This window comes from Sardina pilchardus, chromosome 8, assembly GCF_963854185.1.
Source record: "Sardina pilchardus chromosome 8, fSarPil1.1, whole genome shotgun sequence".
NCBI lineage: Eukaryota > Metazoa > Chordata > Actinopteri > Clupeiformes > Clupeidae > Sardina > Sardina pilchardus.
The window spans coordinates 8,251,092-8,265,868 of NC_085001.1; the positions used below are offsets into that span (position 1 = coordinate 8,251,092).

Sequence of the window (14,777 nt, forward strand, 5' to 3'; positions counted from 1 at the left end):
CTAGCTCCTTAAATGTATCGACAAACTAGAAACTTGTGATATCAGAGAGCATTTAATAAAATGCCTTCTCATCTGACCAGAAGGCATTAGTTGCATGACAGTAGGCAGTCTGCAGCCTTCCCATGCAATTTTTATGTTATGCAAAAAAGGGATTCTAGGAACTGTATGTTTTAGAACTGCAAAGAGCTCCTCTGGTGCGTAAGGAACTCTAAATGACTATATTGTCCTCCCTCTTTAAACATACATTTCTCATTTAGCCTCAAGCACTGAATCATACAGTTGATAACCTGGGAGACAGACAATGCTGTGTTAACTCATAAACTGGCTGCTTAGTTAAGTAAGAGATTAATGAGCACTGAGGTGCCAATCAACACAAAGAATAACTCCCTGCCAACCAAACAGAAAGGAACAACATAGTGTGAAACACTATTCATTTTCTCCAGTAAAATTGAGTTGTGTGCCTTTTCACGTCCCTATCAGCAGAAGCATGGCTGCTTGGCTCAGAATGGTCGTTCTGAGGTCAAGGGGCTTGTTCTATAGGAGGCTATACAGCTCTGTTAACTTATTCATTAAATAAATGAATGAATGAATGAATTAAATATGGATGAATTGAGTGTTGCACTGTGTTCTCTGATGTTAAAATAGTATGTATTCTACTTTGATTCTTAAAAGTAAACTCAATTGCAATTTTACAAGACTAATTAAAACCATATATTTAGGCTGGGCATTGAAATGGTCTGTTTGACTAAATGGCGCCCTCTTTGGCAACCCCAATTGAACTTCAATGGCTTTGCGATGTCTGACATCACAAGCAAGCTCTTTTCTAATTTGCCCATTTTTTAGTGTCTATTTCTAAGTTCAAGATTTTCATATGAAGGAGGGCACAACCATGCCTCATGTTCATAATAGCTCTTTGTTTATGCACCTCTCATAATTCATGAAAACCATTCTGTCACCTTTAACTACAATTATTCTCCTGTGAGATATAGTGACGTCCTGTACACTCTCACATCCCTATCAGTTGGAAGATTGGCTGACTCGTGTGTGTGTGTGTGTGTGTGTGTGTGTGTGTGTGTGTGTGTGGTAAGGCCGGGGGCGCTTGAGGTAGAGGTGTCGCACCTTGTCGTAGATGCGGTTGAGGAGGCGAGGCACCACAGGGAAGAAGGTGGGCCGGAGGGTCTTGATGTCGTCCGTGAGCAGAGAGATGTCCCCCTGATAGAAGCCTACCCGTGCCCCGTGACAGAACATGGACACCTGTATCAAGCATCAAACACATTAGGTAAACAATGGGCCAACTTGCTCTGTGTGAGAGAGAGTGTGTGTGTGTGTGTGTGTGTGTGTGTGTGTGTGTGCGCGTGTGTGTGTTGACAGGGCAGACACAGTAAATGCACTTGTGAAACCCTTGGTAGAACTGGCTTGTTTGTCTTTTTGGCCCCCACTGTCGACTTCAAGGCAGCGCCATTCCACTCCTAACCCGAACCCTACTGTAACTCTAGCACCTTCCAGCTAACACTACCTTGGAGTCGACGGTGGGGGCCAAAAAGACCATATCCTAGAACTGAGGAAATTGGCTGGAACAACAAAGAGCAGCATTCCTTCTTCATTTCACTAACGGGTAACTACAGCGGTGTTCATTGGAGGTGCCCAGTGGTGTGGAGGTAACATTTGAGGGCACGTCAATAAGTGGGTGTAGAACCGGAAAGTACATGTTAACGATTTGAGGTCAACGCGAGCAGCTAGGTATCTGGTGGAGCTCGATGAGAAGCAGAGTACCCAGGCACGCAGCGCAGCCACCTTCTGGATCAACTGGAGGGGTTCAGCATGCAGGCTGGGAGGCCCATCAGGAGCGCTTCACTGCGCTCGAGTAACGACATAACCATGGTCTGTATCAGGAGCTGGGTTGCATATTGTGTCAGGTGGTGGTGGACTGTGTCAGGTGCTATGGTGGACTGAAGACAAATTTCCACATTTTGTGGATAATAAAGTATTCTTTCATTCATTCAATCAGGTATGGCCTGATTTTTCTTAAGTTGTAAAGTGCGAAGTGACATGACGTCATCAGAGAGGGTCATCGACCGTGAATCCTAAGTTCTTGTTACCCTGGTAGGGGCTAGGAGATAATGCCAGTTTTGATGTTAAAGGTGCCATAGGCAAGATGTGTTTGATCATATTCACTGAAACCAAACAGTATGCTCCGACAGAACAACATAATTCAACCGATTTTTTTTTTTGGGGGGGGGGGCTCTCCATCTAGAGCTTGTTATTTGTTTTGCAAAAATTCACAGCTCCCAGTTCTTCCGGTCCAATAAGGGCAGGATCATTGACAGATCTGACTGTACACGAACTGTGACTGACTGTCACTAACGAGCACAAACTCAATGGGAGAGTGCTTGGTGGTAGTCGGGGAAGGATATGAGAGTTGTATACTTATCAACTGCAGCTTTAATGTCATGGTGTATATGGTTTGGCTGGGAGGACCAACAATAATACATTTCACAGCACCTTGAGGGTGTACAGTATAATGTCAACACCTCATTGGAAAGCTAAAAATTCCCACAAACACTTGGTAGTTTTCCACCTCTGGTCTGGAGTCATTCCAGCAGTTCTAATGAACCCAGGGGAGTGGAGGTGGGAAATATGCATGGAAAATACCCACCAGGCAAATCATTACAGCACCACTATAGACCCTTTCAACAACAACAACAAAAACAATGCTTGAACGTTCTGTTTTGTTCAAAAGGTACTTCCACTGCATTCAAATTAACCCTTAGATGCATAGGCTACCAATACCTACACTCTTCCATGAGTGGGGTCAAAAATGACCCCAATTAGAATGCATGCGTTTTTTGCTGTAAACTCAAATAATGTCTCTCATTTTGGTTAAAGATGATGATTTTTATTATATATTTGTCTAAAATGTTTTTATTTCATGTTGGACATATTGATGCATCACTTTTTATTAACATTTTATTACAAAACAGCTTTTAGATAGGCAAAAAAGGTAAACATCCTAAAATTATCTCAACATAGGTGAATAGGGTAAAATTTTTAACTTAGAGATATCTTCATGAAACTTTACCAGTTGAATACTCACATAAATAGGAGAAAAAAACGTATTGCAAGTTTTCTGTATTTATGTTTACATATGCTAATTAGGTCATGTCTAATTAAATATGCGCTAATTTGCATATATGTTTTGATGCAAAGAATCTGACCATTGGAAAAAGCCAGGTTGAAAATATTTTTTTTGTAGTGTTAATATATCAAATAAAAAAACATTTACAGAGGTGATTATGAATATCTTCTTTTGTTATCCAGTAAATCAGAAGGTACTGCCAATTGGCTTTAAAAAAAATATTTTTGCCCTATTTTTAGGCATAAAAAGTCATACAAATCAGGCTAAGAACGCTATATCAACAAATCCCTCTGTAAATATCGCTTGGTGAATTCTGCTTCACAATTATAGGAAGAGCGGACATCGAAGGATCAAAAAGCGACGTCGCTATGAACGCTTGGCCGCCACATTATATGATGATACTTATATTTATGTTGTTGTGTAAAAATAGCCTTCAGGATGGTGAAACTGCTGACATGAGATGTGATAATCAACAGTAAATGTATACCTGACTGCCACAGTTGATAAAAATCAAAAGATCCTAGGGTTAACTTTTGAAATTCCATAGAAAATGCTTGGGGTCATTTTTGACCCCACCTATGCGGATCGGTGGTACTGATACAAAACATTAAATTACTTAAAAAATATAACAGTTAGAAACAAATCCAAATGGCCTCATGTCAAAGACAACCTATTTGAGGAATACATAGAAGGTTAAATGAAAAAAAATTAAAATGAAGAAGATACTGCAAGAAAACAACCTCTGGGGTCATTTTTGACCCCACTTATGCATCTAAGGGTTAAGAAAACGGAAACCTTGTGGGAACAACTGCCACTGGTAATGGAACTCTTGAAACGGTCTATAAGATTTTTTTATACCTCTACTACGATGTTCTGGAATACCTCTAATATCCCTTGCTCTCTATCGTACTCCTATAGTACAGTCTCTTTGACTCCATCAAAGTATATTATTATGATTACGGCCTCACTGCACAGGATTCATTCGGCATAAAAAAATAGGATTCTCAGATAAAACCAGATTCCGCAGAATCCAAATCCCCTCAAAAAGCTGAGGACTCAGCTGAATCTGAAACCAAATTCATTATGCTACCTGTGTGTAGTGTAGTACATTATCTACTATTATTTTTCAGTGTGCCCACACACTCCACTCACAGCTACATTGTTTTTTCCGACAATAATTGTATTATGGTGGGAGTAGGTTATTATATTGTATTGTTATATGAATATATTTGAATAAATACACAATTTAACATCAATATCACAATAACCTGTTTCCTTTTACTCAAAAAAAATATTTGATTGATTAATGGTAAAAAATTTAACTCTTATTAGTTGTCCGTTCCTTTTTTCTATCCTCTTCCACCTGAAATCCATATTTGTCGCCCCCCAGGGGCCAAATCTGAGGTGATTGGATTCTAAATCTGATCAGAGTCCCTTTGTGAATTTCCCAACCAAATTTTATGCTTTAATCATAACCCGCTCCACAAAAATGGCACTTTTATTACCACCTGTGCACATATTGACTATGGTAGTTATAGTTCAACTGATTAAAAAAACAAAAAAAACAATGAACTTGTAATAAGAAAACACAGTGAGCTGAAGAAACAAGATTTCAGTGAATTTACCTGGATCATGCGCTCGAACATATGAGCCAAGGGCAGGTACGAGATTGACACATCCTCTTGACGAATCACAAAGTAGCCCTGTGAGGAGACCGGGACAAACCAATTGCACAAAGGAGGCCTTGAAATGGGGCAAGGGGGAGAATTTCAATGGGCAATTCAATAAACAATTCAGCTCTCGCAAAAGCAATTTTCCTAGCAATACTTCTTCTACTGAGAGTGAATAAGTGGCAATTTGTAATTTACAAGGGCAATTAAGTGTCTCATCTATCCTTATCAAAAAGCAGAGAGAGAGAGAGAAATGAGAGAATGAAAAAAGACAAAGTGTTCGAGACTGAAACATGACAGAATTAACGAGATGGAATGTATCTGTGTGTGTGTGTGTGTGTGTGTGTGTGTGTGTGTGTGTGTGTGTCTGTGTGTGTGTGAGTGTGTGTGTGTGTGTGTATGTGTGTGTGTGTGTGTGTCTTACTGACCTCCAGGATCTTGATGACTGAGGACGTGTTGGAGGCTATGTTCCCATGTGTGATCATGGCTCCCTTGGGCTTTCCTGGGAGAACAAGAGAGAATGTTAGGTAGGTGGTGTGTGGTGCATATGGCAGCTACATGTCCGAGCCCTCGACCCGGACTTCTGTTCCAATGCTTAGTCCTCAGCTTTCTTTTGTGAATGTTTTGAAAGCTGCAATAAGATCATGAGAACATTTGGATTACATTGGCTTACTGTATGTACGTAGTACTCTATAAAGCCGTGGCTTTTATCCCAAAGGACATCCAGATACCAATAGCAGAGGGTCAGCCTCCCTGGAGCAACTTAGGGCGAAGTGCCTCGATGGCATCCGGGAATCGAACCCACTGCTACTGCCTAGTTCCTTAGCTACTAGCACAGCTTACTTACTACTTACACTTTCCTTACTACACTAGCACAGCTCTTAATAACAAGCTCCTTTGTGTGGAAAAGTTCCTACAGTACCTAGACACAACCTTTCCTGGAGGAGTAAATGTCTCCACCTCATCAATAAAAAAAAAACGTGACTGAGTATCCAGAAGCAAATGACCATCATTCTATGAATATGTCTATTCTCATTTTGCACCAAATCACATTATTTCATGTCAGATAGACTCTATCCATTCTCATTTGTTCTAAATTGTGAGACCGGAGAGATGGCAGCCAAAAAGCATGAGAGAGCTTTAATGAAAACACTGGTTTCAATATGGAGTGTGGATCTTATGGAGATGGACAACTACAGAGAGACACTTTTTTGCTGAGTGTGTTCCTAACAACTGTGTGTGTGTGTGTGTGTGTGTGTGTGTGTGTGTGTGTGTGTGTGTGTGTGTGTGTGTGTGTGTGTGTCTGACCTCACCTGTCGTGCCGCTAGTGAAACAGACCACAGCCAGGTCCTGGGGTTGGGGAGGCTGCAAGAAATAAACATGACATGACGTTTAGTGGTCCCTGGCACTCACCAACAGCTACTGAAAAATACATCTGTCAACGCGTCATGGGTAAAGGAAGCCACAATAGACATGAAGGCATGCTGATGATAGTGGACACACCAGGAATAATCACTTCACAATCTGAGAGGTGGATTTAAAGGAGTTCTGCTGGTGGTGTCTACAACCACTTACTGTAGCCTGCATGTTTTCACACATCCAACCAACACCATCCTTTATATAGCCTCAATTAGCGAGACAGGGTGACTGCTCAGAGTGAGACTGAACTGCATGATTGCACTGTTTTTGAACTGCCTCTGCTGACATTGTGTTATTGCAGATAACCTGAGACACATCTCTGCTTACAGATGGGTACTTTCGGGAATGAGTATGTAATTTGTCCACTCCGAGTTCTCAACTACAGTAAATACTCTTCGTGGGTGCTGTACTAAGAAGCATTGAGGCCACATCGGTAGGTACAGTAGAGTGTATCACTAGTGTGTGCACACGTGGATTGTTTCTCAAATGAATAAACAGGAACTCACCGCAGGAGCTTGAAGATTCTGTCGTCCTAGATCCTGAAAGGCAAAGCAAGCGAGTCAACAAGCACAAACACATTAAGAATCCTGTTTACTGTAACTAGGTTGCAGCTGAAAAGAAAATATCAAATAACAAAAGAGTGTATCTTGTAATTAGGTTATTAGCTCAAAGGCCAAACATGATTTATTAAAAGACCAGTGGAAGACCACAGGGGGCTTTAGTCGACGCCAACTGACTCTACTTGATGTATGCAAAACGATACGCTACAGAATCTCTGACCTCGCAGCAGTATCTTACGTAACCTCGCGTTCCATACAATGGACACTGATGGACTATGTTATGCCATATGGTCATTATGCCTTTGACAACTACTTCTGGCTATGTCTTGTGGTGGAAACCATGTCTGTTGTGTCTTCTATGTGTATGTGATTGTTGATTGTTTATGTGTTTGTAAGGCTGCTGAAACAACAGAATTTCCCTTTGGGATGATTAAAGTATATCTATCTATATATCTATCTATCTATCTTTGTATGTGGAGGTGGTGACCACGTGGCCGTTGTCATGACGCACCATCAGCTGCTCCAGCTGCAGGACCTCCACCCCGCACTTGTGCGCCCGCTCCACCAGGGCCTCGCTGAAGGAGTTGAAGAGCACCAGGCAGGACAGCGTGGGGGTCAGACCCTTCTCCTTATTGGCCAGCAGAGCCATCCCCTTCTCCTCTTTATCACATAAGACCAGCGTGATTTCAGCTGAGGGACGGAGAGAGAGAGAGGCAGGGGAGGGGAGGGGAGGGGAGGGGTTCAAAATAGAGGCTTCTATGCAGGTACTTCAAAGCATTCGAAACCATTACTGACCAAACAAAATAATGTTGTTGTTGTTGTTGTGGTTGTTGTGTTTACTCACCCAGGTCAAGAATGTGCACCATCGCCTCTACACCCAGAGTGTCATAGAGTGGCACCACTGCCATGGAGTAGGTGTAGCATGCCAACTCTGCAATAACCCACTGCAGCCAGCAGAGGGAGACAAAACATCACTGTTACACTGGACTGGCGCTATTATGCCTGATGAAGTTGGGATGTCTTGCAATGGTTAACATGGACAACATATTCATAAGGTAAGTCACCACCCACATTCTTCAGTTATGAGCAACAAGGCCAGCACATCAGGCTTTGTTTAGGCTACTACAGTATGAACTGTATTCATGGCTCTGCCATACTCAGTAGCAGTAGAGAGAACAGCTACATTCAAACGTATATCTGACATTTTTCTGACAACGTCTTTACAAAATAAAATAAAATGTAATTTGACCAATTTAGGATCAGATCAATACTTAAATACACGAGCACTTCAAAGATTGATGAGGGGAAGGGGTGGAGATGTTTTTGTTTGTGTACACGTCTGTGTTTGTCTGTCTGTGTGTGTGTCTGTCTGTGTCCGTGTCTGTTTGTGTACATCTGTGTGTGTGTGTGTGTGTGTGTGTATCTGTGCCCATCTGTGTGTGTGTCTTTGTGTGTGTGTGTGTGTGTGTGTGTGTGTGTGTGTGTGTGTGTGTGTGTGTGTGTGTGTGTGTGTGTCTGTGCGTCTGTATTAAGCATGTTTACCTCAGGTCTGTTCTGCGCAAAGATGCCCACGAACTGCTTGGGGTTGGGCTGGCAGCCTTTGGCAAGCAGCCCCGAGCCCAGCACCTGTGCCCGCTCTGCCACCTGCGCCACAGGGCACAGAGACACACAACCTCAGCGACGACGCCACAGACAGAACCATCGCGCTGACCGACCGTGACAAGGTCAGACAGCAGACCACTCACCAGCGACTGCCCAAGACACCATTAGATAGCCCATTATACAGTCCCTGGTTTGATACAGACTTTTTCTGAAAATGATACAAATCTGTCTATATTTGAAGCTGACAACAGTCAGACCAACCACAGAGCTCAGTATGTATACACACGATGGTGATTTTAACCCTAACCCTGATTAAATTTAGATTTACACCCTGTATTGCTATTTTTATCATAAAAGCTGTATGTAGCTATAAATATTTGTAAACATTTGTGGGCAACATACAGCGAAAACACCACTGTGTCCCATCTCATTGGTAAAGGTTTGACTATAAATATAAATATAAATATATCTAATTTGTTAAAAAAAAAAGTTAGACTATCATCCAAACAGGTTTAATATATCCAATTCCACTGACTGTGAAAGGCTCAGGATGAAGTGATACCATCTGGGTAGCTGCTGTGTGGGGACAGTGCTGATAGATGCATATGTGGAGGACAAAATTAGCACCATTCATCATCTCCACTTGCCATCAGTGGACATTTAGTAGAATAGGGCCCGTTTTCACAGAGCACTTTATTTTACTGCTTAGAGTGCTCGTAAATCGCAATACATGTTTTAGTCTCTAACCTAAAGAGTTTTGTTTTGCAAACTCTTCACAAAGCTGCCGAGACCAACTTTTAGAACGGCAAAAAAAGTCACAACTCCTATACGAGCTCTGTTTCTATGGTTGACATAAATTCTCGCTTGTAGTGATTGGCTGATGAGTGACAGGTCTGTGCCGGTGAGAAGGCATGCACTACATGAGTATTGTGAAGGACAAGAGATAAATAGATCAATAAATATGACTAGAAATGGCTATAGCCTCAATAAAATGGAAATTGACTCCGTGTCTTTGCAATGTTTTTAATTACTTCCTGTCTATGCGTCATCATCAATGGATCTGTATGAGTCATCGTACAGATCCATTAGTGACTAAGCATGGAAAGGATGTAACTGAATTTGATTTACAAGAAAATATTACAAAATGTCAAAACATTGCGACGTGGAATGATAGAAACTGCTGCTAAACAATCGTTTATGGATTGGTCTTAATGAGTAAGGAGTCCTGTAAACTACTTCTAAGCTCTTAATGCTTAGTGAATTCCTCTCTGTTAAAAAAGGAGGGGTTCTAAATTTAAGACCAGCACACCCACAATTTTTAGGAGTTGTCCACTTAGTAGCTATTTTAAGCCTTAAGAATCTCTGTAAATACTGGCCTAGAGATCTCTACAGTGTTACATTTCTTCATGGGACAATTTTCTCTTTAGCTGACAGGACAGGACAGCTGTCTCACCTCAGTATAAGAGATCCACTCGTATGGCTGCCCAGGTTTCCTGTAGCCCAAGCAAGGGCCATCCCCTGGACCATGGAAAACAAATATGTTAAACGTTAAACGTTATATGTTATAAGTTATAACTACTCACAAAACATTGGGATATCTGGCTTTCGGGTGAAATTTAATGTTTCAGTACAGAGAGTAAGTTTGCCTGTAAAGGTTACAGTGGATTTTAGGTTCATCCTGAAATTTCACCCGAAAGCTGAAGATCCCTGACTTTTTTGAAGTGTATACATTTCAGTCCGATAACACACTACTAGAGGAGTTGTGTAGAGAAACACATCAGTCCGATAACACACTAGTGTAGAGGAGTTGTGTAGGGCAACACATCAGTCCGATAACACACTGGTGTAGAGGAGTTGTGTAGGGCAACACATCAGTCCGATAACACACTGGTGTAGAGGAGTTGTGTAGGGCAACACATCAGTCCGATAACACACTGGTGTGGACCCAGGCTCAGGTCACGACCCCTTGTGTACTCTAGAGAGAGAATGTCTCACTCCGCTGAATGTAGCAAACTGCTCCAGCTCTGTCTCAAGTGCGGTGTATATGTAGCAGGCAAGCACACCAGGAGGTTAAACATATCTGCCTCTGTGAGGATGTGTGGATGTGCACTAACATTAAATGTGGATGTGCACTAAGACTGCCGTGAGGAGTGATGTATTTAATAAGGTGGCTAAATACACACAAGGCTCTACTTAACTGAAATGTGCAGGGAGAGCAGGGTCTCTTTAGAAACCTATGCATCACACAGCAAAAGCTATTAGGAACATTACATTACTGTAGTATCCAACTGTACAATTCCAAGGGGAGCATGGCATATTCTGTTGGCTCAGAGTTTTCTTCAACAGTGCATCACATATTGAATGTAATGAATATTACCAATAACTTTTATGTCTGAGAAAATGACAAGGAGAAGTAATGTTCCATCAACTACTGACACAAGGGGAGAACGTTGCGGATGGATGTCTGCAGGCTTCGTTAAAGTGAGACAGAGGAGATCACTATGACAGAGTGTCATGAGAGGCCCGGCGTATCTGTCACCTGCTATCCGCAGGCCCCTCTGGAACATGTCGTACGCCGTCTTGGTGTCCTCGAAGTAGAAGTCCAGCAGGTTGTCATCTGGAAGCAGGGCGGAACGTCTGCAGCTGGGGTCTCCCTAATTATACACACACACACACACACACACACACACACACACACACACACACACACACACACACACACACACACACACACACACACACACACAAAGACAGACACACACACACACACACACACACACACACACACACACACACACACACACACACACACACACACACACACACACACACAAGACAGACACACACACACACACACACACACACACACACACACGCACAAAGACAGACACACACACACACACACACACACACACACACACACACACACACACACACACACACACACACACACACACACACACACACACACACACACACACACACACACACACACACACACAGACACACACAGACATAATAAGGCTTGACATCCCCTCATCAGAACATTGTCTAAGGCAATCTAGACTGGCCTTGAGTGAGAGGCACACTTTGGGAAGTCTTCTATTTTCTCTCCTCGCCACCTGCCTGGGAGCAGCAGGAGCAGCACACAAGTTGTTCTGGAGACCAGCGGAGGCTTTTGAAAATGTTCTTGATCTTTACCGAAAATTAAACACTCTCACTTCCCCTTTGGTCTTTCCATCTGCACATCCAACTTGTTTTTATTTGCGCTGTTTTTTTTTTTTTCATTTTCTCACTTTGTGATGCAATTTCTGCAAGATACATGGCAACACGTTTCCAGATGCTCGTGTTTGTTGTTGTTTGTTGGTTGCAAAGACGCAGTGGACTGCACACTACTTTATAAACACACAGAAACAAGATACAGGATGACTACATGCTTTATATAAAAGGGTTGTTTACATACATACAAGCCAGTGTTTTGACTTCTGTATTTTCAATTTCTCCCACTCTCCCGCCTACCTTCATATAATCTCTCTCTTCTCTGTCTGCTTCTCTCTCGCTCATTCTCACACTCAGTCTCTCACTCTCTTTCACACACACACACACGCACGCACGCACGCACACACACACACTCTCACTCTTTCTCACTCTCTCTCACTTTTACTCACTCACTCACTCACTCACTCACTCACTCACTCACTCACTCACTCACTCACTCACTCACTCACTCACTCACTCACTCACTCACTCACTCACTCACACTCTCTCTCACACACACACACACTCACACACCCACTGACCTGCACGGCGACGGACTGGGCGTGGAGGTCGCAGGGCGGGCGGATGGCGCGGGGGCGCGTGGCGAGCCAGTAGGCGGTGAGGGAGGCCAGGGCGCCCAGGCCCAGCAGGGAGGAGACGGAGGACAGCGACAGGGACAGCGAGTTGAGGGACGGCAGCGACGGCAGCAGGCTCCGCAGGTCCTCCACCTCCACCTGCTCAGCCCCACCGGCGCGGAGCGAGCGCAACCACTCCTGAATGTGCATGGCTGAGGAGGAAGAGGAGGAAGAGGAGGGAGAGACAGATGGAGAGAGAGAAAAGTTGAGTGACAGGTACAGAACAATGGATGGATGGATGGATGGATGGATGGATGGATGGATGGATGGATGGGCAGACCGGTGGAGTAGGATGGAGGGAGTATGAAGAAATGAATGAAAAAGTGGAAGTGAATGGAGACAGGGCCAGAAAGAGTTAGCTTGTTAATTTATACTTGTTCATCCATGGAGACAATTACTGTTCATTTCAATGATTTTGGGGCCTTCACATATTTGGGCTCAGAGACACAACAGATAACACAGACACGTTTATATAGATCAAACTGAGGCAAAGGAACTCAGTGGGCCCTAATTCCATACCATACCTCTGACAGTCTGCCTCAGAAAACACGCGCATCTGCAAGTCTCAACCCAGTTCCCACACAACACTTCTCTAAAGTACAAACGCCACAAGCTGACATGTCAAAACTCAAATCAAACAAATTATTCTAGCATCAAGGGACCAGACTGAATTAGGAAAATGTGTCTTACAAGGGGAGAGGGGTGTGTGTGGGGGGGGGGCCGGTGGTGTTATTATGCAACAAACAAAGAAGAAAGCCTTACACAAGGCTCCATGAAAGAGAGCATCACATCACATCGCACAACCCTGATGAACTGGAAGAGAGAGCAGCAGACTTCTGGGAGATCCCACGGCCACGGAACACACCGGGCTCCGGCCGTGACGCACGCCAGCCCATCCCATTGGCTGACTGAGAAACAGGCGTTGGGGTTACTACCGGCCATATGTTGCCCGGCCAGCCGCACAGGCAACCCCGAGATGGAGGGACCGGATAGAGGCGGATGTGAAAAAGAAGTGAGAGAAAGAGGGGGAAAGGGGGGGGAGAGGAAGAGAGAGAGAGAGGGGGGGGGTGGAGGGTCTACAGTAGGCACGTTTCGTATCGGGTGGAGAGATGGGGTGAGGGGGAGGACCATCGCGTCGCTCCATTGACCAGCTCGTGCTACTGGGCCAGAGAGGGAATCCATAATGACCGTGCACATCCTCAACATGTGTGTGTGTGTGTGTGTGTGTGTGTGTGTGTGTGTGTGTGTGTGTGTGTGTGAGTATTGGGGCCGACTTTGTGTGTCTGAGCGAGAGGATGTGTGCATACGTATGTTTGTGTTTGTGTTTACGTGTGTAGGGTGGAAGTGAGTGAATGCGTGTGTGTGCATGTGTCTGAGAGACAGCCGTGTGTTTGTGGGAGACTGACTGCACATACATATGTTTGTGTTTATGTTTATGTATGGGTGTGTTTTGGGAGTGAATGCCTGTGTACAGTATGTGTCTCTGAGAGGGAGAGAGCGTGTGTGTGTGTATGTGTGTGTGAGAGAGTGTCTGTCCGAGTGTGTGTGTATGTGTGCGTGCTTTAAAGGCCTGCTACGCAATTAAATCTGCACAATCTACCCACCCATCCTGCAGTGCCCCAGGAACTTTCTTTCACCCATTTCCAAGTGCTGGGATTCTCTTTCCCCCAGCCATTTGTGCCCCACTCCCTCCCTCTCTCTCTCTCTCCCCCCTTTATTCCATTCTCTCTCTCTCCCTCTCTCATTCCCTCCCTCCCTCCCTCCCTCTTTCCTTTTCTCTATCCCTTTCTTTGAGTCAATGGAATTCACTCCACTATATCACCCCCCCCCCCAACACACACACAAACACACACACACACACACACTCCTCTCTCCCCTCAACCTTTCACCCACTCCCCCCCTCCTTGTAAAAGTGAAGGGAATGAAGCGAGTGATGTCACCTCTCCCTCCTCAGTCCCGCTGCCAAACCAGGGGAGAGCTAGCGCTAACGCTAACGATGGTGCCAGCATTCATCCCACAGACGCCTCTCCCTCGTCATAACTCCCCACCCCATCCCATCCCACCATCAAAAACCTGGATGGGAAGCACACACAGACCGTAACCCAAGAACAACAGATGCCTGTTGAGGCATTTAGGACGCCAAGGAAATGCCTCATTAGTAAAGAAAAAGACGCACAAAGCTCCACTTCAAATAATAAATAAAACAAAAAAAAAACTCCTACAACATCAAGAGCAACCAGTCCATTTTTTAAATCTATTTAGGAGAGTGGCCCACTGCACATTCCATCCCTATGTTCTGTGCAGGCTAGCGGAGTTGTGGGGTTGGGGTTGGGGGAGGGGGCAGGGCTCCCATGGCCAGGCATGGGGGACTTCTAAGAGAGGGATATAAATGAGCTTTTCAAAGATGGCATCTGAAAGTAATTATGGTTTACTGACAAGACAGGATTCCCCCTCTGTGGTGTTTTTTGCATGGTGGTACCAGCACAAAGACACACAC

At 44.1% G+C, this 14,777-nt stretch overlaps 1 protein-coding gene across 1 annotated transcript in view; it reads right to left on the bottom strand.

Annotated features, from left to right (window-relative positions):
• Positions 1 to 14,777, bottom strand: part of acsl2 (acyl-CoA synthetase long chain family member 2) — a 30,323-nt gene that overhangs the window by 11,429 nt on the left and 4,117 nt on the right. The window contains exons 2-12 of the mRNA XM_062542579.1: positions 12,188 to 12,432; positions 10,927 to 11,041; positions 9,841 to 9,905; positions 8,328 to 8,429; positions 7,630 to 7,729; positions 7,297 to 7,475; positions 6,732 to 6,764; positions 6,120 to 6,171; positions 5,235 to 5,308; positions 4,762 to 4,839; positions 1,120 to 1,254 (exon numbers count right to left, since the gene is read on the bottom strand). Coding sequence (XP_062398563.1) covers positions 1,120 to 1,254; positions 4,762 to 4,839; positions 5,235 to 5,308; positions 6,120 to 6,171; positions 6,732 to 6,764; positions 7,297 to 7,475; positions 7,630 to 7,729; positions 8,328 to 8,429; positions 9,841 to 9,905; positions 10,927 to 11,041; positions 12,188 to 12,430 — 1,176 coding nt within the window. The 5' untranslated portion in view covers positions 12,431 to 12,432. The remainder of the gene's footprint in view (positions 1 to 1,119; positions 1,255 to 4,761; positions 4,840 to 5,234; positions 5,309 to 6,119; positions 6,172 to 6,731; positions 6,765 to 7,296; positions 7,476 to 7,629; positions 7,730 to 8,327; positions 8,430 to 9,840; positions 9,906 to 10,926; positions 11,042 to 12,187; positions 12,433 to 14,777) is intronic.